Source organism: Bubalus bubalis, chromosome 3, assembly GCF_019923935.1.
Source record: "Bubalus bubalis isolate 160015118507 breed Murrah chromosome 3, NDDB_SH_1, whole genome shotgun sequence".
Lineage (NCBI taxonomy): Eukaryota > Metazoa > Chordata > Mammalia > Artiodactyla > Bovidae > Bubalus > Bubalus bubalis.
Window position 1 is genome coordinate 86724367 of NC_059159.1, and position 24658 is coordinate 86749024.

The 24658-nt window shown below is 38.2% G+C and overlaps 1 protein-coding gene and 1 long non-coding RNA gene across 3 annotated transcripts in view; one reads left to right on the forward strand and one right to left on the reverse strand.

Annotated features, from left to right (window-relative positions):
• MLLT3 (MLLT3 super elongation complex subunit) overlaps positions 1-24658 on the forward strand; it is a 289539-nt gene that overhangs the window by 251399 nt on the left and 13482 nt on the right. For both annotated transcript variants that reach the window (XM_025281465.3, XM_025281466.3), the window contains exons 6-9: positions 14140-14209; positions 16046-16175; positions 19202-19301; positions 24551-24622. In XM_025281465.3, the coding sequence (XP_025137250.2) occupies positions 14140-14209; positions 16046-16175; positions 19202-19301; positions 24551-24622 (372 nt within the window). The remainder of the gene's footprint in view (positions 1-14139; positions 14210-16045; positions 16176-19201; positions 19302-24550; positions 24623-24658) is intronic.
• LOC123332788 lies at positions 5959-11833 on the reverse strand. Its single transcript, XR_006640858.1, has 3 exons — positions 11708-11833; positions 6534-6647; positions 5959-6091 (listed from the first exon to the last, which is right to left on the reverse strand). It is a non-coding gene; the product is annotated as an uncharacterized LOC123332788 (long non-coding RNA).

Below are 24658 nucleotides of genomic sequence, written 5' to 3' on the forward strand. Positions count from 1 at the left end.
TCCGGGTAGACTAGGAGAGATTGTTCAGTGTTTGACATCTGACCTCTCCAGCAGAAAGTATGCTTACCACACATACGGCTGTATCAGATGGAAGAAGCCCGTTTCTAAAACAGCTCAGGGTGGATGTTTGCTTCTGATTAGCCTGTGTGTGTGTGTGTTGGATGAGTGAGCAATTGGGAAGTCATGACCATGTGTTTGCTGTCATTTAAACTGCCAATCTAATCTAAATATACATGTGGGTGCCTAAGGAGACTTCTTTCTTTTCAAGAGGATCATTCTTAACAGCTCTCAAGTCCTTGCCGACACATGAACTTTGGGGCACTTCTGTTTTCCTGAGGGCTACTCTGTTTTCTTTTAAAAGAGGTGAGGGTGATTTCTTTGCTTGCTGTATTTCTGATTTTTAAAGGCCATCCGTATGTTAAGTTTATTTACCATGAGCAGTAACTTCGTAGGAAAGATAGCTTCTAGGATGTTCTACAAGGTAATGAAAGAAAGGGTGAGGGGGTGAGGGTGGTGAAATAAGGAAAAGACCTACAGGTTTTGTTTATAGAATTTCATTTTCAGATCACTGATTTGCACCTAGCATGCTATAATCTAAGAAAAATTAGATTAAAAAAGTATTTCTAAAATGAGGTATAATTTTTATGATAACTCATTTTATAGTGGAGCCCTGGTGTGATTTAAGGTAGGAATAATAAAAGATGCCCTTCACCTATGCCTTTGAAGTATTTACATGTATTTTATTTACCCAGGAATTATTAAAATGAATATTAAAGAAATTGAAGTTTTTCTATTCATGATTATTATATTATAGACTTATTTTTTTTAAAGAAGCTATTAGACATAAATATCTTACTAATCTGTAATGAATCTTTTCCTTTAGAAAAGAATAATACTCTTCTTCCTTTTTTTATAATTATATAGCTTATCATATTTTACAAAGCCATCCACACAAAGTGTTTTTCTTTTTCCATTCACATATTTTTAGATGTAAAAGCAAGCTACATATTATCTTTAACTTATGGAAAAAAATAACAGGACACTCCTTGTCATGTAACCACTAGAATATTTGATACAGATTAGCTATCATTTAATTGTGCATTAAAATGCTGTTTTCTTAATATTATTTTGATAATCGTAGATATACTAACTTACTTTCTTAAAATTTGTGAGTATGTAAATTCTTATACAAGTATTTAATTTTTAACTTCTTTAACAGTCATACTGTAGGACAGTTTGAATGGAATTAGGCTTACATATTAATATATGTGACAAATATAAATTAAGAGAAGTAACAAAATTTAAAGAACATAGCACTCATTCAGACTTAGGCAAAATTTCCTATAGAAATAGAGTTATATTCTTTTATATTTGGAATGTCAGAAAGCATGTACATTCATTGGCAGAAATAAATTTCTTGGAACCACATTCAAGACGAATTTACCACATGGGTCTCTATAAAGTAAATGCAGTCACTCGATGTCCAAATAATTAATGTTATATATAAATGGGCAAAGTAATTTCATGTAAATACTAAGCTCAATAAGTTAAAACTGTTTTTCTGACAGGGTAAAACATATTGTTTTTACCCAGACATGAAAATATCTAAAGACTAAAGAAAAAAAATTTTTTTCTTTTTTTTTTTTTTTAACAAAATAACATTTCCTGTTTAAATGTTTCATTCCAGCATAATTTCAGAGAAAACAGAAGCTGATCATAATAATCCCTTTCATTCCAGGAAGAGTCATATTTGGTAAATTGTGTTGTAGAGCAGTATGTGGAGCTTTATTGCTCCTCAGAGCTAGTTCCCCTCCACCTTCCCCACTCCCTTCCCACCCCGTTGCTTAGCACACACTCAAGAAACTGTGCCTCTGCTTAGTTCATCCAGAAGTTTATGAGAGGAATAATATCAGTATTTTTAGTTTTCTTTCAGATTTTTAGTTTATAAAAATACACTGCTTTCCAGAGTAATTTGACTTTAAAGCTTCTAGCAGCCCTCTGGTAGAAGATGTAATCTATTACACATTGTTCATAAGATAAAAACCAAGCTCTTAGGAGATGTTTTAAGTCAAATGCAATTAAGGGGAAAGAAGCGTCTGTGTTTTCTACTTGCTTTTCAGTACTTGGCTCTTTTAAGTGTAGTGGATAAAAAGGTATTAAGTAGCCTTTATTGTCTAGGAAGAAATTGGAGTACCATATTGTAAACTAAATGTGCCGAAGTTTTAAAATATAATGTATATATTTGAAACGTCTATGCATGCTTGTGTATAGTAAGGTTTGTAGAATTTGTCGCTCTATAAATACTGTATGTATAGTAAGGTTTGTAGCTTTTCCTGAATAATGATTCTACAAGTTTCATGAAGATTAAAAATAAATATAGGTCTTTAAATCATCGTTGAGTTATTGAAATTGAATGAGTTTCTGAGAATCAATTCACAAATGTTTCAAAACTGTCCTCTAAGAATACTGTAAATCATTTGTGCTGTTGCTCTAATTGAACAGCGTGGATCTGAACCCTCATTAACTTGTCTGTAAGGAAGAGAAAATTGAGGAGAACAAGAAGAGGCTGAGGAGAAGACCTTTAGCCGGTACTGTCCGGAGCTGCCATTGTCAAAGGACATCCTTTGAGCTAATTTCAGTCCCATAAAAAAAAAAATCTATTTAGTGATTAGTAACTAGTGGATAAGAGCAGAAAGCCCAAGTGAATAAAGGCCATAAATACTGAAGTCCTTGGGATAACAGCCTGTAAAACTGTCAGAAAGCATTGCTTAAGTGACAAAAGATAGCCCAAAGTAACAAGAAGTGTTAGCTCACTAGGCAATACTCCATATTCATGGACAGAAGACGTAATTTAGTTTTCTTCAAAAAAAGAGGTTCTTCCTTGAATCCAATACCTGCCTCACTTTTATTTATTTGTTTTGGATGGTGTCTATTTGCTGTTAATTTATGGCTGATTGCATTTGCTCATAGAAATCATGATGCCTTGTTTAAAGATAGCTGTGTTTCCAAAAGTATAACTATGTTACTGAAACTTCTGTTTAGATCCATCAAACTCTACTTACTTGCTAAGAATGTTTAGCCTAACTAGAGTGAGCGGGTAAGTACATGTGTGTGTATTTTTAAAAGGCAGATGGTTAAGCATTAGATGCTGACAAGTGTCTTTCTCTTGTTTTTAAAGTTCACAAATCTTAAATATTTCTCCCTAAGGGAAGAATAAATTAAATAAATAAAAACAGAAGAGTGTACGTCTATATTATAAACTATTTTGTTATTACTGCACAAAATACTGAGATGACAAATGTTAGTCTTACTGCCCAGCACTTTAGATTGTTTTTCAGTGTTAGAGAAAATTCAAGATGATGGGCTCAGAGGTCTTTATTCTAAACTCCTATTGTTCTAACTATGATGATGATTTCATGGCATTTGAATTACAATGTTAGCAATCAAAATGATACGTTTTACTGTTTTTTACAGTATAACCCTCAAATCCCAAATGTGTATTTTAGAGATGTGTGTGTCTTCAGTGGATTTCAAGGGTTGTGCTTGTTCAGGTTAGAAAATTTTATCAACTTATGGGTATTTGCTTTTCAACATTCCGGCTGTGAGAACTGGAGGTGTCATTCACTTGAAGGGAGCAGATGTTAAAGGTTCTTGCCCCTGCCTCCCTAATCCCAAACACCCTTGAAGAAGAGAAACGTTCTATGACCCAAATAGGCATCTTTCTGATGGTGAGAAAAGGCGGTAAAAGGCAGTAAATCTGCCTTCTCATTATGAAGTGCAACAATAGATTGATTTATGAAGAAAAGCAACTGTTAGGCCTATATAAGATGTGTGCATGGAAATGTAGGTTCCTTTACAGCCTTATAAGCAGCAACATTCCTCCTATTCTTGACAAGAATCTAATATTACTAATAGGGAATCTGTTGATTCTAAATACTACGTTTTTTAAGGGAGTACATTGAGAACAAAAAGTTCACCTCCTAATGTTTTCACGTGAGAACAATCTTTTAAATGTGCTGTGTTTTTGCTATTTTAGTTCATTTTTTTTTTTTTGATAGAAGGGAATTAAAAAAAATAGCTTTATTTTTTAAAATGTTTGTTAGTACTTAATATTTTAAGAGAAGTGAATGCAAGTATAAAATATTTAGATGTTAGGCTGTTTTAAAAAAAATTTTCAGTTTCACTTAATATTGTGTAATTTTCAGCCAATACTATAAAATGAGAGCTTCAAATAGAGAGCCACAGTGAAGGTAATTTCAAATTTTGGGGAGAAGGAGGTCATGTAGAGTATTTTTTCGTTGGACTTTTAAGAAGACATATATGCACTTTAAAATCTTTTAAATAGGTTGTGTTGCCTCTTATTTGTTAAGGAACTCTGTTGAAATACTTTTAACTTAAAAATTAAACATTTAAGCTCTAAGTCAATTTTGAGCACAAAATACAAAAATCTGGACAGTCCCTGAGTAAATTGTAATGATGGTGCCTTATAGGTTTAGCACATATCACCCCAGAATTTGAAATCTGTCATATAATTAAGATTTGAGCAGGTAAATTACAGAATTAAAACTGACTATCTATAGAGTTGATATTAAAACTCTTCTCTTAATAGACATGTGTCCCCAAGTATATGCATATTTCCAGATTATACATATAGTAATAGCCATATTAACATATATAGGAAAACACATACAAAAAAATTGAAAGTTTAAAAGGTAAAGACAGAAAATAAACATGAAAAAGGTCCTATTTTCTCTTACCCCTATGGATTAAATTACACACATCTTTGTGAACACATGTGCATATCCACACCCAAGGAACTTTGAGATGCTGTCATCCAGAAGAAAGGGTTCCAGTAAAATAACCTGAAAAATACACTATTACTCTGATTAGGAAGATACAGGTTTGTAAAGAAAGAGTTCTTGCAACTATTAATAATCTTTGTTGTGTAGACTGACCATGAGAAGTGTTGCATTTTTAACCTGATGCTGATTGGTTAATTTTAAATCAGTACTTTTTTCCCCAGTGAGTTTTGGTTGTTTTTGGAAGTCCAAATATCATGGATATAAGCATTTAGTGAATAAAATGAACTCTTAATGCTGCGGCTATGGTGGTAAATCTAAGCTTCACATTTAATGGGGAAAAATCTCTAAGATGGCTAAAAGATTAAAATTAATAAAACGTCCTGACATTTGTGTAGGTCTATAAAGATTCTATTGGGTCAATCAATTACTCTATGACCATTTTTAAGTAAGCCATTTTGTAAGGGTCTAAAATTAACAAGGAAATGCAGGTAAATGTCTTGTCAAGATGATCTCTTTAGATATATCTCTGTTTTACTTGATTTCAATTATTTACCATGTTTATGATACTCTGAATTCCTTCGATTTAACTTACTTTTATATTTAAAATGTTATAATCCCAAACTGAGAGTTATAACCACATAAAATGTACTTTTAGTATTTTATTCTATTGGGCCCTGCCCGTATACAAAGAATCCACCGACACTTTTTCATTATTTCAAGTGTCTCGTGCACTACACAGGTGGGTTATTTCACAAGCAACTGAATAGTAGTTCTGACAACAGTTAAGTGATCTTATTGTTGGCTGATGAGCAGTGGTGTTTTGATGTTCATTGGTCAGCTTCAATAACAGTTAATTATGCGGCAATTCTATCAGGAAACTGTTTTTCTTCTTCTTCTTCCGTGTGTGTGTGTGTGGTTTTTGCTTACATTTATTTATTTTTTATTAATTTTTTTAAATGTTTTTAATTTTATTTTATTTTTAAACTTTACATAATTGTATTAGTTTTGCCAAATATCAAAATGAATGTGTGCAGTCTTTACTCAGGGAATGCTTACATGCTTAGAGGCGGCACAACTGTACATGGTCTTTTCCAGATGATTTCTCATTCCTAAAGCTCTTAACAAGTGAGTGATTTTCAGAACACACCTGGCACATGCACCATCTTGCAACAACTGGATTTTTTTGAAAGATCACATGTTCCGTCCACAATAGTCAGTAGCAGCCTTCAAAGTACAACTGGTGATGAGAGATAAAAGACTTGAGGCTCCTCTGTTTAAAAGAGAAGAAGCTGAAAGAAAATTATAGCCAAGTGTGGAAAAGGGTCTTATGGAAAGATTTATAGACCCTTGTTCCCCAAGGCCAGTTCGTTTCCTAATGGGATTTTGTGTTCTCAGACAGGGAGGGATGGTGACAAATGTTGACGGCACTTAATAATAATAGTGAAGATGGCAATAATAATGAAGAATACAAATGCAGTTGTAAAAACAGAGGCACCTCGATGTAAAGCCAATTATCTTGGCACCCAAAATGACTTTGTCTGTAAGTTGAAAATATAATAGAAATAGAGATCTTTTCTGTTTTGCTAACCATAGGTAAGGTAGTTCTTAGGATCCTCCTCTATTACCAGCATATGGTGGACATAACAATAGCTTTTGCTAATACAAGGGTCCAAGAGACTAAATACAATTATAATTTAACATCGGATTCACTCACGTTGTCATGATACTTACAAATGGAGAGGGTTTGCCCAAGAGAGATGTGCTTTCTTCCGTGTGCTCACAGACCTGAGTAATTGGCAATAAGGGTTCCAGCTTCCTACTCCAGTGTTCTTTCTCCAATTAAACCTTGGTTTCAAAGAAAGAGTTGTTAACAGATTATTTAAAGCATTAAATCTATTTTTGTAAACCCTGGATTTCATGGCTTGGGGAAAGTGATAGTTCACCGTTGAAGGCAAATAAAGTAAATGATTGTAGTGTGTTGCTTGATGTGTTTGCCAGTCTTCTTGATCAATGCTAGTGTCAAGAGGATCAGGATAGTTCAGAAGGGAAACTTACTTGCTTTTTGAAAAAAAGAAAAGAAAAAAACTTACTGTACTAGTGAGGTGAGTAGCCAGGATCTAATGTAGTATTGATTGGACGAATGTTAGAAGCAGTTAATACAGACATACAGCCCCAGGGGTGAAGTGTTTTTACCACTCGTTTGCTTTGGATGCTGCTCACAAGCTGTCCCTTAGAGGGGTATTCAGTTTCCCAGTGACATAGAAAACTTTGTTCCTTGACTAGTGTTATAAAGTGGTGTTAGTCTGTTCAGAACTCTGCTTTAAACTGATAGATCTTCTTTAATGTTAATAGGTGCAGTATAAAGAGGGCTAGATTAGAAGTCACAAAACTTGGTTGTAATCCACCTAAATATTACCCATGCTTATACTCAGTCACTTCACTCATGTCTGACTCTTTGCAACCCCATGGACTGTAGCCCTCAGGCTCCTCTGTCCATGGGATTCTCCAGGCAAGAACACTGGAGTGGGTTGTCATGCCCTCCTCCAGGGGATCTTCCCAACCCAACAATCAAACCCATATCTCCTGCATTGCAGGCAGGTTCTTTACCCATTCAGCCACCTGGAAAGTCCAGAGTGACCCATTGGTCACTTCATTTTATTGTGCTTCAGTTTCATCACCAGTAAATGGAGACTAAAAATGTGTTCTGCTATTTTAGTCAGCTCTGGCTGCCATAATATACCATAGACTGTGTAGCTTTAACAACAGAAATTTTTTTTCATATTTTTATTTATGGAAGCTGGGAAATCAGCTGGGAATATCAAGGTGCTGGTCAATTTGGCTTCTCTGTGAGGGTTGTTTTCTTAGCTTGCAGCTGATCACCTTCTCACTGTATCTTGACATAGGAGAAGCGAGGGAGGAGCAAGTTCTGTGGTGTCTTGTCTAAATAAGGGCACTAATCCCATCCTGAGAGCCCCACCCTCATGACCTCATCTAACCTGATTACTCCCAAAGACTATCTCCAAATACCATCACATGGGGGTTAGGACTTCAACATAGAACTTTTTTGGGGGAAAACACATTTAGTCCATACCACTACTTGCCTTTCTCATGGCAGAACAAATGAAATAAAGACCATGATAGATCTACACAAAGATCCATTAAGAGGCTAGAGTTATTGACTGATTTTTCTACTCTTATTTTCATATACCTTTCTGTATAATAAGGTTTTGTTCTTTTAGCATGTTTATTTTGAAAAAGTTATTAATGTAAAACCAAATGAAGATTAAAACTCTTGTTGTTTTTAGCCTTTTGACAATTCACTGTTGCATTGCTGCTGCTGCTAAGTCACTTCAGTCGTGTCCGACTGTGTGTGACCCCATAGACGGCAGCCCACCAGGCTCCCCCATCCCTGGGATTCTCCAGGCAAGAACACTGGAGTGGGTTGCCATTTTCTTCTCCAATGTATGAAAGTGAAAAGTGAAAGTGAAGTCACTCAGTCGTGTCTGACTCTTAGCGACCCCATGGACTGTAGCCTACCAGGCTCCTCCATCCATGGTATTTGCCAGGCAAGAGTACTGGAGTGGGGTGCCATTGCCTTCTCTAACTGTTGCAATAACCTTGTTAAATTTAAGTGTTATTTTGTAACTTTTAATACTTATTTCCTAGCTTAACTTTTACCTTACCTTTTATTGACATAGCTCTCACAATATATTACCTATTAATGGGAATTGATAAGAGTGTGTTCATAGGATGAAGAACATTGTCTAGAATGGATGTTTTTTCTTTAAAATCAAATGTTTATTTGAAAGTTGAGTTTGATTAATTTCTTATCATAGAGAAACTAAATGAGGTAGTTTTTTTTCTCAGTTTTGTTGGGATATAATTGTTATAAAACATCATATCAGTTTAAGGTTCATAACATAGTGGTTTGATATATGTATATATTGTGAAATGATTGCTATGATAAATTTAGTTGATATACATCATGAATGATGTAGTCTTTTAAAAGTGTATTACATATGTGTTTTCTTCTTTGATTAGTACTCATCCTTGACAAAGTCTGAATATTTGTGCAAAGAAAAGATAATCTTTATTGCAGGGTATGTGTTTTTTTCCTAAACAAAACAGAAATTTGTGAAAATAAAGTAGCAATATGTCTAAAACATGTCTAAAATAATTTACTTATACCATATTCTCTGCCTTTCTCCTGAAGAAAGGTGTATATAATTCTCCCACCTTTTCTTTATTTTTATTGTTTTAAAGATCAAGTTGAAATTTTGTTAAAAAATATAGTTGCCCATTAGAAAAGATGAAAATTCTGGGTTCTGATTACCTAAGAGGAAATCTGCTCCAAGCATAAGAAACAATGGCAGATTTTACAAGTCCTATCATGTGACCTACATTGACAGGTGTTCTTGTTTGAAGCAACAACACTTCTAGGACTTAACTTCTAGGAGTTGTAAACATGCGGTTTTTCTTACTTGTCTTGGACAAGAATAATCCTCCATAGAAAATCCATTACAAAATGGTTTTGCATAGCCATTTAATGTTGAAGATTGCATTGCAAATCTTGGTAGGCCCATTGTTTTGGTAGTAAAGATATATCTTGTTTTAGGCAATAGAGGCGTTTATGATCTATTGTAAAAAGTAGTTGCAACTAAGTATTGATTAGCTGCCGTTATATAAGCCATGGGCTAGGATTTTTTACTTTATTATATCAACTTAACATTAGCACTTCTACATGAGGTTCAGTGCCCTCACTGAGGAAACTAATGCTTAAGTAATCTTCCTAAAAACATATACTAATGAGCAATAGAATTTGAGATTCTTCAGCCTATACTTTCGTCACTGTGGAACAGACTGTTTAAAGAAACTTCATGTCTAGTGTGCTTTGCTTAGTACATCAGCTAAACACGTGCTTAGGGCATAAGCAAGAAGAAGCACACAAAAAACTTTTTTTCTTAGTGAAAATTTTAATGTTCAAAAATAAGTCTTAAATTAAGGGGGACATCGGAACCTCATTGGAATTCCCTGCAGTTAGTTTTTGGCACACCTAGGGAGGGAAAAGGAAGATACATAATCTCTTCAATCCTTGGGGCCTAGTTAAGATCTTAATCTAGCTCTGTTTATGGCGAAAACTTTTTGTAACACACACAACCATACCTAGTTTTATATAGTCATCTTTGACTTGTGTTTTTGGTGGGTAAATCTGATTTTAAAACAAACAAAGTGACCTCCAGCTTGGTTTTGTTGGACTTGATAAAATCTAAGGCTGGATCAGCCTCATCTAGTAGCAGAATGGCTTTTGAGTAGTTAACATCTAGTTGAATTTTGTCCTGGTCACCTTTGGTTAGTGTAAGGTCTATCCACCAAAACACAATTATACATGCTTCATGAATGTTTTTATTCACTGGTAGCCATGTTCTGTCAGAGAAGGCAATGGCGCCCCACTCCAGTACTCTTGCCTGGAAAATCCCATGGACGGAGGAGCCTGGTGGGCTGCAGTCCATGGGGTCGCGAAGAGTCGGACACGGCTGAGCGACTTCACTTTCACTTTTCACTTTCATGCATTGGAGAAGGAAATGGCAACCCACTCCAGTGTTCTTGCCTGGAGAATCCCAGGGACAGGGGAGCCTGATGGGCTGCAGTCTATGGGGTCACACAGAGTCGGACACGACTGATGCGACTTAGCAGCAGCAGCAGCAGCAGCTATGTTCTGTCAGGGGGCTTTTTTGCCAAATACTTTGAAGATTATGCTGGGTTGTTACCTCTGGATAGATCGATAAGTTTATATTTTTTCTCATGATGCAAACTCTTATGTTTTCTTAAAGTTATGATTCTTTTAACAACATATTTTTGCATGTATAAAAAGAGAGGGCTTCCCTGATTTGGCCCTGCCAAATATATTGGATCAGAGTCTCCTCGTGTGTAGAATCCCCCTAGCTGATTCCGATGAATATTCACAGCTATGAATCTGTGAGTCTTTGGCCAGTGGTTCTCAAAAGTCTGGTTGGCCCTCAGAACAGCAGCTTGTAAGAAATCCAGGTTCTTATCACTCTCCCTGACTTAGACACCCTGGGTGGGCCCTAGGAGTCTGCATTTTACCAGCTCTCCCAGTTGGTTCTCTACTGCTCATGGAAGTATGACAATCACTCTTTTTGATGATTCAGAGGTCTCCTTAGCTCTCACATTCTACAAGTCCTTGTCCTGATGGCAAAAAACCTTCTGGACATGGGAATTTTCTGCCCACCTTTCAACACTTTATCCTTCTCCATCCACCTCCGTTGCTTTCAACCGTGAAAAGTTTCCATATTAAAGTTTCCATTTTAATATTCTCACTGAATGACTGTCTTCTACTGTAAACCCCTTCAAATGCTTGGTGAAAGAGCCAGGGTGTTAATGATAAACATTGAATAGAAAGCCTTTTGCTCTGGTTGTATTATGTTCTTTAGCATTTGCCAGTTTTCTGATGGTTAGCAACTGTGGCATTATTAACCTTTTTATGGTTAGGAAGCTAAAAGAAGGCTGCCTCCAGGTTTGGTTCCAGCATTGGCATGATGCTTGAGACAGATGGGTCACATTTAGCATGGGGGAGTTGGAGAGATGGCCACTGTCCTCTTGATCCTAATTAATGTCACTCACAGCAAATAGCTCTGGCAGAACATCTCCTCAAAGTCCAGCATAGCGTGTACTGGCCAGGCAGGATGGGGATTGCAGCTCTCTCTAAGGAAACCTCTTTTTTGGCTCCAAAATGGTTTCCAGAACTATCAAAATATTACCATTTGCGGACACTTTTCATGGCTGAAGAGAGCAACTTGGAGAGGAGCGGGAGTGCTTTGCGGACCCCCAGAGAAATGTCTGCGGCTGGGCATTGTGCTGCCTCCCCTTTCAGTTGTGTGACTCACCGCAGGGTCTGGGAAGTGGAAGACACTGGGCAGAGTGAAGGGTACCTCTCACAGGCCTCTGTACTTGTCCACCAGCTCTTCTTTGTGGGTCACGAATAGCAATGTGGACCTCGTGCTGCAAATTTCAAGGAAAACTTGCAGGGGTGGTGGGTTGGTGGGCCACCTGCTGCTCATTAGAGGTCCCGTCTGGCTCTTTTCCTGGAGGGTGAGTGGTAGATTGCTGACACCTGTTTTCCCATCCAGCCTCGGGATATGAAGTATGCATTAGGAATGCCTGAAAGTGCTTCCTTGTGTCTGAGTCTGTGGAGCTTGGTGCTGCTTGGAGGGGAGGGGGTAGTGGATTCAATGAAGGGAGGGGAGCTGAGAAGATCAAGGGGGAGAAACTGCAGTGTGAATCGAACTGAGATTCTGATCCTCATGGAGTGGCTTCTGATTGTGCTCCAGGTTGTCCTCCATGTGGCCGTGATAAACGTAGTCACCCACTGAGCAACGAAGATGTGTCCTGACCGTGAGAAGACCTCAGAAGTTTCTCAAGTGACATGAGCATGTAGTTTAAACTATGAGCATATTAGAAATGGGAGAAAAATAATGCCCTCTTCCAACCAAATTGATCAACATTAAGTTATTTTAAACTAATGACAACCCTGTGGGCTATATCCCACCAGGCTCCTCCGTCCATGGGATTCTCCAGGCAAGAACACCAGAGTGGGTTACCATTCCCTCCTCCAGGGGATCTTCCTGGCCCAGGGATCAAACCTGGGTTCCCTGCATTGCAGGCAGGTTCGTTCCCATCTTGAGCCATCAGAGAAGCCCAAACTGGGCCTTGCTGCTAAGCTGCTGCTAAGTCACTTCAGTTGTGTCCGATTCTGGGTGACCCCATAGACGGCAGCCCACCAGGCTCCCCCGTCCCTGGGATTCTCCGGGCAAGAATACTGGAGTGGGTTGCCATTTCCTCCTCCAGTGCATGAAAGTGAAAAGTGAAAGTGAAGTCGATCAGTCATGTCCGACTCTAGCGACCCCATGGACTGCAGCCTACCAGGCTCCTCCGTCCATGGGATTTTCCAGGCAAAAGTACTGGAGTGGGGTGCCATTGCCTTCTCCAAACTGGGCCTCAAATGTGTACAATTCAAGTGTCTGGATGGCATGATCACTTTCTCTGCACAGTTCTGTCCATCTGTTTTCTCCTCCCACTGTTACCTACGAGAAAGTCTCATAAAAACAGATAGCATTGAAACATGTGTATTATCATATGTGAAATAGATCACCACTCCAGGTTCAATGCGTGAGACAGGGTACTCAGGGCCAGTGGCCTGGGATGACCCTGAGAGATGGGATGGGGAGGGAGGTGGGAATGGGGTTCAGGATGGGGAACACATGTACAGCCATGGCTGATTCATGTCCATGTATGGCAAAAACCACTACAATATTGTAAAGTAATTAGCCTAGCCTCCAATTAAAATAAATAAATTAAAAAAAACAAAACAAAACAAAACAGATGGTGGACCAGAGGGCCTAATGTCACAGAGAAAGAGCGCCTGTTGTATGCAGCGCGTGTTGCTGAGTATGAGGGCATAACAAGAAGCACGAGGCGGAGGCTCCAATCCCAGCTTTTTCAAGTGCTGGCAGGTTACTGGAAAGAAAAAACATCTACATCAGAGGTAGCATGATTCCATAGCAGATCTTCTAAGCAAACAGATGATCCACATTTTCAGTGGGTTTGGGAAAGGAAGAGAACTCTGAGTTGGTGGGTCAAGGAGGATGTGGAACTTGTTCTGGGTACTAAGGAATGAAGAGAATGTGTTGAGAGTGGCATGTGTACATGATGCTCTTTCCCTGCATCACTGTACTGTGGAATTAAAGGGTGTGTTTTGTTTTAAGTGGTGGGAACATTTTCCCCTGACTCGTTTGTGGGACTTGGCCAGGTCTCCTTGCAATCACTGGCCTCCATTTGTGAACTGTGGATGAACGAGGTTAGGGTTGGGTCATGGCCTTGGACCAGAGTAAAATTAACTGGCTCATAATGTGATTGAACTAATGACCTTGGCCTCATTACCACTATGTTTTAACCAGTTGAGTCAATCAAACGTTGCAGAAAGGGTAATCAAGGTATCTTTCAGAAAGCAACGCGGATGACAGTAAACATAGGAGTGGAATCAAAGCCAGGTTTCTTGCCTTATGAGGTGTGTCCCTCATTATCCTTGAGGTTTTACACTTGTTTCTGCATCTAATGAAACTATTGTGGACAAAACAAAAAGGACACTGACTTTCCTGTGTTAGCATTTTTGAAATGAGGCAATTTGTAGTCATTTTCTAGCACAGTGTCAGACTGTTTTTGTAGGGCAAAATCTGTTTGAGCAGCGATGGTGTTTCTAATTTTAGGTGTGTAGCATCCTATGCATTTACTGATGGTGCTTTTCTCTTCTTATTTCAAGTCTGAACAGCCCAGTCCTGCCAGCTCCAGCTCCAGCTCCAGCTTCACACCATCCCAGACCAGGCAACAAGGTATCCACATCTCCCGGGCCAGCTCGGAAACATTTTTCTCATAAAACATCTTAATGACTTGATTTATGGCCTATTTTCTACTGTTTTATTATTTGAATGATAACTTGGCTTTTATGCAGTTGTATTTATTTCCCCTAGGAATGCACTTGAGTATTGTTCTGATGTATGAGGCCAGCCTCTAGAAATTCCCCTTTTTCCAGTCCCTGCCATCAGAGTCCCATTTTACAAAAGGATTATAGACACAGCCCATTCCAGGGAGTTCCCAAAGGAAATACAATAGTGAAAGCTAGACTTGAGAGGCTTTGACAGAGAGAAATAGGTTTTTAGTCCCCCTCCTGGACATCTTTCATTTTATTATTTTTCTACAGATTAATAGACTTTTTTCTGTGGTGAGTGTTAATTTGCTGTCTTTAGAATATATTTTCTTCTACTCAAACTCAAAATAAATTTAGTAAAAAAATTTAAACTGAAACATTAACTAAATATATGTTCCATTTTTCATGTGTGGAAACTCTACAAACACAGGCCCGTTTTTCAATTTTTTTTTTTTTAAACAGGGAAACAGATTATATCAAGAAATAATCTGTTTCTGAGCATCACGTTGCACATTACTTTTTTTTGATTGACTGCATTGAATTCCTGATGGCCTTGCATGTTTTGAAAAGGATTAAATTGTTGTGTGCGTTTAGGCTAAGGCTAAGCTTCCAGGAAAAAAGTAAAAGACACTGTTCGTTTTGGCTGTTTAGAGTTCTTGTTCCACTGACTTCCCAAGATAAAAGCCCATTACAAAAGCAGAGAAATTTGGAGTTTGAAGAATGTGAGATTACACAGAGTCAACACTTATTTTGAAGTAAGGCAATGATAGCTCAGATAGTCCTATCACAGATTAGCCTTTAGGAATTGGCTAATCTAGGATGAAAGTGCCTCTCTCACTCTCTCCATTGTCCTTACAATCTCTTCTGTTAAGATTAGAAATATGTATTTTGATTTCATTACATTTATAGTAGTATGATGAAAATAAGCCACATTAATGCATTTTTCTGTGAATTTAATTTTTGTTTTTTTTTACATTCTAGAATAAAATTAGTTCTGCCTTGATGTTTCTCTACCATCTAATACTGGATACTGTTTTGAATGTTCTGGGCACTGTTTTATTACATGGTCTTATTTAGGTAAATTCATGCCAATATTTTGCCAGGAAATTCTTAAAAAGTATAAATTGGCTACACAAAAATAATAAAAAATAACAAAAAAATAAAACTGGCTAAACAAAATTGTTGCAACAAGACCTTGTGTCCAAGATCAATATGAAGATCAGAAATAGGACATTGCACCATGGAATTGAAATACTTTATAATCTGAACTTGACTGAAATGCTTGCTTGACCTGAAATTGACCTTGAAATAAAAGGAACAGCTAAACCTTAATAGATCAAAAACTACCACACAAAGGCCGCCTTGCTAAGAACAAGTTACAACCATGGTGATTTATTAGTCTCAACTTTTCAATACATGGATTAACCTAACAAAACATTCAATTTACTAACAGATCTTTCTGTTTCTTTTTAGGTGTGATTTTTCTTAGGGAAGAAAAATGCATAGGAAAAAAATTCCTAGGAAATAGAGATTTTGTAAAGAACATTTTGGGGCATGTGTTATGAAAGCAGTAGTGTTTTGGCAGAGGTTGCATTCCAGAAACTACCAGATTTATCATGTAAATTGTATAACTGTATCTGATGATGGTAATTTGTAAGCAATGTTCTGTGCTGGTGAGCTATCCCTGTGTCGGCTATGGCTAAGTGTATTTGATTGCCTGTGGTTCATTCTCATTGCTCAGGTCCTTTAAGGTCTATAATGAAAGATCTGCATTCTGATGACAACGAGGAGGAATCAGATGAAGCAGAGGATAATGACAATGACTCCGAAATGGAGAGACCTGTAAATAGAGGGGGCAGCCGAAGTCGCAGGTGAGTGTCTTGGTAGAGATGAGGTTCCCTGGGATGGAATCATACCTTTTCACTGGATCTAAGAGTATAACCACAGCAAAAATGTGAAACACCAAAAACGATGGCAAGTAAATAGTCACATTCATTTTTTTTAAAGTATTTTGAATTTGTTTTATTTATTTTTATTAAAGTATAGTTGACTTACTATATTATGTTAGTTTCAGGTGTACAGCATAGTAATTCGATAGTATAGTGTGTGTGTATATTTTAACTGGAGGGTGCTTGCTTTATCCTGTTGTGTTAGTTTCTGCTATACAACAACACAGATTAGCCATAACTCTCTCTCTCTTGGTCATCAGGGAGTGTCAGACTGGGTTTCCTGTGTTATGTAGCAGCTTCCCACTATTTAACACCCCCATGCTGTGTCCTCAAGTTGGTTCACTACATCTGCATCTTTATTCCTGCCCTGCATATAGGTTCATCAGTACCATCTTTCTAGATTCCATTTATAGATGTTAATACACGATATTTGTATATAATATATACTATTTTTATAGATTATACGCCTTACAAAGTTTAAGTTGGGGCACCTTGGCATGCTTACACTCACTGTTCCCCAGGGAACTATTTTATCCCTTGTTCTCAGAAAGGAGAGGTTTTTCCTCTATAAATTTTACAGAGAAAAAGTCCTATTGGAAGCTTTTGCTCTTCAAAGTAAATGCCATGGTGGCTGGACCGGCGGCTGAAATGAACTCTGCTTTCATTTGAAGAATTTGTGTAGCTTCGTTGCTGTAGGTATTCATAACTCAGAATTTGAGGAAATGTGTTCGCTGTTTGTAGTTAGAAATGCATGATTGATTTCAATGAATTATGTGTGACCTAATTAAAACTGGGATCACCTGTGTGTTTTCCAGAAACTAAATTCCTTTTAAGTGCGCTATTACTTAAGTAGCTTTAATGCGGCGAGGCATACTTCTGCATTGGAAAGATGCTAATTCATGTCACTTATAATTAATAGTCAACTTGAAATTGCCTCGAGAATTTTATTTATCATGAGCAAAACAAATAGCTGTGCTTACTTTAATGGGTTTTGAGTAGGAAAAAATATGAATCTATTTGAACTTAAAATCCAATTACATTGATAATATATTGCATTAAGTCTTTTCTCATTATCCATTACTGGGTAGCAGGCCCTAAAATTCCCCACAATGATGTGATCTTAACCCAAACTGGACAGACCATGTGTTTGCTAATTGGTAATTCCTTCGTGTCCTTGGAGAAAAGTCTCCTTAGAATATATACCCTGTCCCATCTCTCAGTGGTTCTTCCTTATGGCTGTACTCAATTCCTTTTTCTCTACTCATCTCCCAAAATCACCCATCTGTATTCCTTTTAAATAAGAGAGACATAAGGAACCTTATGGTCTTGGCCTTATAATGTTTCCCTTTACAAGTTTTAATCTGACAAGAAGGAAACTGATGGGGCAAAAAAAAACCCCTAAAAATGAACTGACACTTGTAGGCAAGGAGCATCTTTATAACAATCGAAATCCTGACCACTGACTGTTTTTACATTTAGCTGGTGAAAAAAGGCATAACCAGTTTAGACATCTCCCAACTTAGTACGTAGACGATCTAGACACTCTGTGATGGGCTGTGGCCTGTTCCCTCTTTGCCTTGTCCCCTGAGTCAACATGGGTCAGATCATACATGTTTGTGAGTTGACTGATGTGTGATGCGTGTTGTTTGCAAGGCTCTCCCTCCCTCCTGACATATGCTGTTGGCACAGCCCCTGCCCGGGTAACATTTGATCTTCATGGCACTTGTGAAGTCTCAACTGTTTAATCAGTTTAAATACTCAGCCTTCCACTTCAGTCAAGAAGCATTTTAAAGCAGCGCTTCAACTGAACACTTCATTAATGTAATTTAGTTAAGAAAAACAAGTTCCGTCAGTTTTTTCCTAAAAGAACGTCCCAGTGTATCCTTTTCATTTCCTATCTCGTGTCTTGTCTATCTGAATGTATTATAGGGCTGGAATGTGATTGCCTATTCAGAACGACAGGAAAACTATCCGATTTCTAAAGCATTTTCTGTTTCTGAGAAGAATATTGTATTAGGTTACTATATAACCGAAGCGAGGGAGCAAACCCTGAAGGACATTTCTAAAAGAGTGCACACATTCAGCAGAGTAAATAAAGACGTATCTCCTATTCTCGCTGAAAGAAAATTCCATTTTGAATGGAAAGGAAGAAAAAAATGAGGTGATATTTTTATTGTCTTTCATTGTTGAAAGACACTGTATTTTTCTAAAGCAGTTTTCCCAAACACACTGTCTTTTCCTGTTCGGTGGTGTATTTCCAGGGAATTGCATCAGAACTAGGGTCAACTTTGCATCATGACACAGTGGAAATGATTGGTGATGGGTCTGTCATGTTGAGCTTCACACCTCCCACCCTCAGACGTCACCCTGAACTGTCAGTCCTGCAGGGCCGTGGTCCACATTCTTCTTAGCAGTTACTTCCATTCCTGCACCCTGTATTTCAACCGTACTTGTAAAATTTTCACCTGTAACAAATAGGCAGAGGAAAAGGAAGGGCGAAAAGGGTAGTAACCTATGGACTGTCTGATTTTGCTGAACTTCCAGCTTGGGTGACATGCTTATGACAGTAGGTGGATGGATCTGGAACAGGGAGATAAATGAATAAATGAAGGCAGCAAAATATACTGGCCGAGTACCAGGGCTGCGAGTCACGTTGCTTGGATTTGAATCCTAGAACCAGCACTCTTACCTCTGTGACGCTATGTGAGTGATCCAGTTTGTCTCAGTTTCCTTACCTATGAAATGGAGATTATTAAATGAGAAGGAGCAAGTCAAATGTTTAACCCCTTTCTAGATACAAAGTAAATGCTGGCACGTAGTAGCGATTGTATGAGCTAAAACAAGTTCCCGAAGATGAATGTTTGGATGCCTTGCTCTCTACCCCTAATTCTTTGGATATTTCAAGAATTGCCTGTAACGCTGCGACTGACTTCTCTGTTTCTTTTCAGAGTTAGCTTAAGTGATGGCAGTGATAGTGAAAGCAGTTCTGCTTCGTCACCCCTACATCATGACCCCCCGCCACCCTTATTAAAAGCCAGCAACAACCAGGTAAGCTTCCGGGTCTGCACTGCTCACGATTCTGCAGAACTCAAAGTATGCCAGGCATTTTGCCCCTTAAATTTTAAACAAAGTCCGTCTTGACAGCAAATAGCTGGGAACCTACAACCTTAGGACTAAACACATAGGGTAAAAGTACTTAAGTTGTCACAAAAGTATGGTATTGGATGAGTTAGTTAAATGTCAATAGATGCAGGACAGGATGGTGACAAAAAGTGTTACCCATTTACTCCTGACTTCTGTATATTTCCCCCCTGTCAATTGGGAAGAATATGACCTTTGGAGCTGTATAAAGCCTGCTTCTCTGTTTTACTGATTTATAGTAGTTTATTGGTACAAAAATTTTTTTAATTTAGCCTCCGTTTTCTCATCTGTAAATGAGGATATTAATGTCTACCTTACTGGCTACTGAGAGGGTAACAAAAAAGTGTGTGTAAAGAGCATGAAGCATGGTTCATACCTCTTAGCAAACAGTTGATGATATATGGTTAGTACAGGTGCTCTGCCTCTGTGCTTATCCAGGGAAAAAGGATTATCACTTGGGATTGTAAGGAATCATTTATAAACTATAGAGTAAACAATGGTCATTATCACTGTTGTTATAAGTCCAGCTAAAGAAAGCTTATTAATTTGATAATCAGAGTAAAGAATATAGTTATTTGGATAGGTCTAGGCAGAGCTTGCAAAGCTGTGATGAAGAGCTTTCGTTAAACGAATGATTATTTTAAACACTTGATAAAATAAGCTGTTTTCAAGTATTGTAAAAAAAAAAACCTCATTATGCATTAGGTTGATTCTCTATTACCATGTTATTCTTTTTTCCTTATTTAGACAGATTCCACGAGACCTCACAATAATTGCTTAATTCAAGTTACCGTATGAATGTTAACTTGAAAATGTGGTTTGTAAAAGTATTCTGTTTCACAGGTGTCCTACCTGTTGTTTTAAGTGGCCTTGTCCTTGAAATCTGTGATCTTTCTTTAATGGGGAAAATGCGATTTTTATAGCCAAAGACTTGTTCATTTCAAATTTCATATAAAGCAAAAATCTCTTAAAATTTAAAATTCCTCATCTAATTGATCTACAACTTAAAGCCTCCATTATTAAGTAGGAATAATATCAGTGTTCTTTACCTCACCAGTTGGAGTTCAACTGCAGTTTCTTTGTGTCCTGCATGTGACTGCAGGCCCAACCTCGTCACCCGTTACAGGCTGGCCTGCAAGGAGTTGTACTTTCTTCTTCCTTATCCTGACTCCGCACAGCCCATGTGTCTCCCCACCTCCAGGGCCAGCCATACCCGTGACCCAGCCAGCGTCCCCTCAAGTGTGGCTGCCCAGTACTCCAAAGTCAAGCATGGCTGGGGAGAGTGAGGACCATGGGCATGGCCATCGTTGCCAGTCAGTGGAGAAGGGCCCTAGGCTGGCTGACTGGATAACTTGGAGGATTCTTTTGTAATTGTGTGCTTCAGTATAAGCTGTCAATAGAATAGCATTTGGACCTTGAAATATATTTTTATATCCAATTTCAACCTACGTAGGCCTGATTTCTGCTTCCAGTGAGTGGTGTGTTGAAATTGGGATTCTTCCTGGGCGGTGACGGTGGCCTTGGCAGGGCCAGGAGTGCAGGGCATTATAGGCTGTGCTTTTGTGCCCTGTAGTAGTCTCCTTCAGCATTGTTCCCAGGTGGAGTGAAGACTATGCTTGCTAAGTAAATGCAGCTTCAACAAGCCACCATCTTGCCTTGCAGACAGAACTGCCCCAGTCTCTTCCTGGATCTGCTGCAGTCTTGACATGACCCTGGTTTCAGGAAAAGGTTTAGATTCTTTGTCAAGACTTTTTTTTTTATTGACTGTCTGGCAGGATGAAAAAAAGCAAAACAAAATTGAAATGGTACCATCTATCTAGAAAGGGTAAAATTTGCTTTATCCGATTAAATAGCATACCACTGGTTTCTTGGCATATGTTTATTTGACAAATGTAGCTTCACACATGTGAGTCATCAATCTGTCAGGAATACTCAGTTATATGTCACTTTCTCCATATACCTATAAGCATAATAAGGGGGTCCATATGCTTTCAGTTTTAACTAGTTTAGGGTAGGAAATATATGTACCCCAAGGGTGCTTTTTCCTCTGGACCTGTGTCTTAGAACTGGAGTGTGTTTAGTCATGTGTGTGTGTGTGTGTGTGTGTGTTTGTGAGTGTGATAGTGATGATCTGAAATTTCACATGAAATAAGCGAAAACATACCAGGAAGGCCAAACTATGAAATGGGCAGACTCTTGAGTCTTCTTCTTTCATATCCCTTGACTATTCTCTGTGTAGGTTGATAATAGTCTCAAAGTTTCTATAAATTACCAGGCAAAGCTATGGTTTCCTTACTTTTTCTCAATTTTCTAGGGACTGGGGAAGAGAGAAAGTGCTCATTGAGTCAGACATTTCTAATTCTTGGAAAAAAAGTGAACAAAGAGAGAGAGCCATATGTCAACAAAGCAAGTAATTAACCTGAGTATTGTTAGGAGCTACTAGTGATCGTTAACATCAAAGACCCAGCGGTAGAGAATCCATCTGCTGAGTAATTGAGTTGTCAGTCCTCACAAAAGAATACAGAAAAATAATAATGTTGAAAATCTGATTCTCAAGCCAGATCCTCAGATTAAGGATAGAAGTGCAACTCATCATAGTTCTATTTTCAGAGACTGTCACGTGCGTACTTGGTGCCTCTCAGCAGTCTGGGTGGCTGTTTCTTCTCCCTACAGCTTAATAGAGAGGAATAATGCTGTGCCATTTTCACCAAAGTTTTTTTGTTTTTGTTTTTTAACTTCAAACTTCTTTATGTGAATTTCAAACAAAATCAAAATTCTAGATCCTTTTTGGCTGAAAGTATTGAAGGGGAGGGAGGGGAGGGAGGGGCCTCAAAGGAAGGAAGCGATTCATCGGACCCAAGTTAATATTCAGAATATCATAAATCACCTAGCAGCCTGCGAGGCGTGTTGAATGAAATCAAAGAGTCCATCCAGTTAAACTGGTTTGAAATCGGCCTGTGGAAGACAAGGTGCCATATTTTTCTATTCTGGAGTCGTTTCCTTAAAGATAAGAAATGATCATAAATAAAACAATTGTCTTCAGCATGGATCAGCTCTCAGAATGAGGTTTTGACAAAGCTGTTTATTTTGGAGCAGGGAGAGATCAAAGCAGGAAGATTAACTGAGCCCTCTCTGGGCAGCCACTCAGTAACTCGAGGCGGATCACTGACACCCGGGGCTTTTGTTCCTGCCTCTGCAGCTTCAGAAGAAAGAAACCAGGATTTCAGTGTCATTGGGCCTCCTGTGCCGCAGCCCTTATGGAATGTGTAGGATGGGATTTCAGCACCCTGCGTGTTCTATTTTCTGCTTTGAAGAAAAGGTGGTAGAACTCTCTCAACCTGTTCATAATTCTGTGTGCCCCATAGAGAGTTCTCGGTCACTTGGTCCCCAGAGAACAATGACTTGGGTCAGGGAATGGCGGGGTACTCAGGGGAAGGATATGATGGGAACAAAATTCAGTTTTCTAATGCACAAGGCAGGCAGACAGGGGCTGTATTTTTCCTTTTGCCTGCATTCACAGCAGATCGGCTCTGCTTGGCCCAGCCCTGTATCTGAGTTGGCGAGGAGTGCCATCTACTGACCTACTTACTCCTAGGTCTCAGTGCAAACGGATGTTCCCTCGAGGTCTCATTTCCAGCCAAAATAGAGAAGGGAGTTCTGAATGTAGTGGGGGTGTTTGGTTTCCTTTACTAAAAGCTATTGCTTTGCCTCTGCGATTAAGTAATTTCCTTGTGTTGCCAGAAGTATTATGTTTGAAATTAGCCCGGTCACGTTGGTCATCTGGTATCTTAATCTTAAAAACGAAGGAAGATTCTCAGGCAAGATGCTGTTAGGAGCTCACTTCTTATACATTTTCCTAAATTCAAATGAATATGTATTCCTTTTGAGAAGTATTTGGTCTTTTCTAGGATGTCATCCTCAGCAAGTAAAGTGCTTATTAGCAGTAGAAAATTTCATGGCTAAATGGGAACCTGGATGCTCCCTTGCTCGTAGCTCTCATTTTATTTGTCTCATTTTTGTCAAAGTTCAAAAACCATTGAATGATAGGGCTGGTACCTGAACTTGGGTTTCTGAGCCCAATCAATGCTCTCTCTACAAGTTAAATTACAAAATAAATGTGGACTCATTTTAAAAATCTGTGCATTTTGGAAGTGGTAGACCTTTGAACAGAACCGTGAGACGTGTGTGTGTATGTGTGTGTGTGCTAAAGCAGAGTAAACTTCTTCAATATCTCCTTTTTTGGCATTTTTTTCCCCTCAATATTAGCTTCAGATTGTAACTCACTTGATAATGAGAATATAATGAAAAAGACAAATTACCTTTGCCTTTATGTTTTTATATGTCTGTAAACACTCATCAATAATTTCAGTGGTTCTCACCATTTTAAGCATAATTCTCAATTTTGAAAGTGCTAATTAATCAACTGTGTTTATTAAGTAATAATGTATTTCTCCTTTTTATTAATTAGAAATGTAACTCCCCACCGTCTGAACAGGATGCAAAACTGCTATTCATAACCTAAGCTATAATTGGTTCAGGTCAAAGGAAAGGCACTGGGGATTTTATCATGGGTAAACATTATTTCTTAGAATACAGAAAATGGTCCTGGCTCTTATTTCTTGAGTAGGAGGATTCCAAGTTGGGAGCAGCCAGCGTGACAGCCACCTTCACTTCCAAACCTTCCTCAATTTAGTAGACAGGAGTACTTTTTAGAATCCGAGAGGCAGGTACTAGAAAGGGTATTTGAGTGTTTGTCTTATTCTTACTGCACTGAACACGGGTAGTCATGTTGAAACAACAGGATGAATAAGAAAAATTTCTTGCCAGAGGGGACTGTAATCTACTACAACTCAGCTGCTGTGTATGTGTGTGAGAGTGTTGTCACTAAAGAGAAGCAGCCTTGGAAGCATAGATCAATTTCCTTATCGTCACTTTTTTTTTAAAGTTCTATTGCCCTGACTCAGCATTTCAGATATAAGTAGTTTATTTTCCGAGAGAAAGTCAGATTAGAGGAGAAGAAATAAAATGTGAGGAGGAAAAATGCTCTTTGGAAAGTGATGTTATTATGCATTTCATTCATACTGCCTTTGTTTATGTGGCAGGTTAGCCAAGCAGTGCTAGCAATCAAATTTAACTGTGTTCTCTTTGGTCCCTAGATTCTTGAAGTGAAAAGTCCAATAAAGCAAAGCAAATCAGATAAGCAAATAAAGAATGGCGAATGTGACAAGGTAGGTTTCTAGTCTGTTACTGTGAGGAACGTAGCA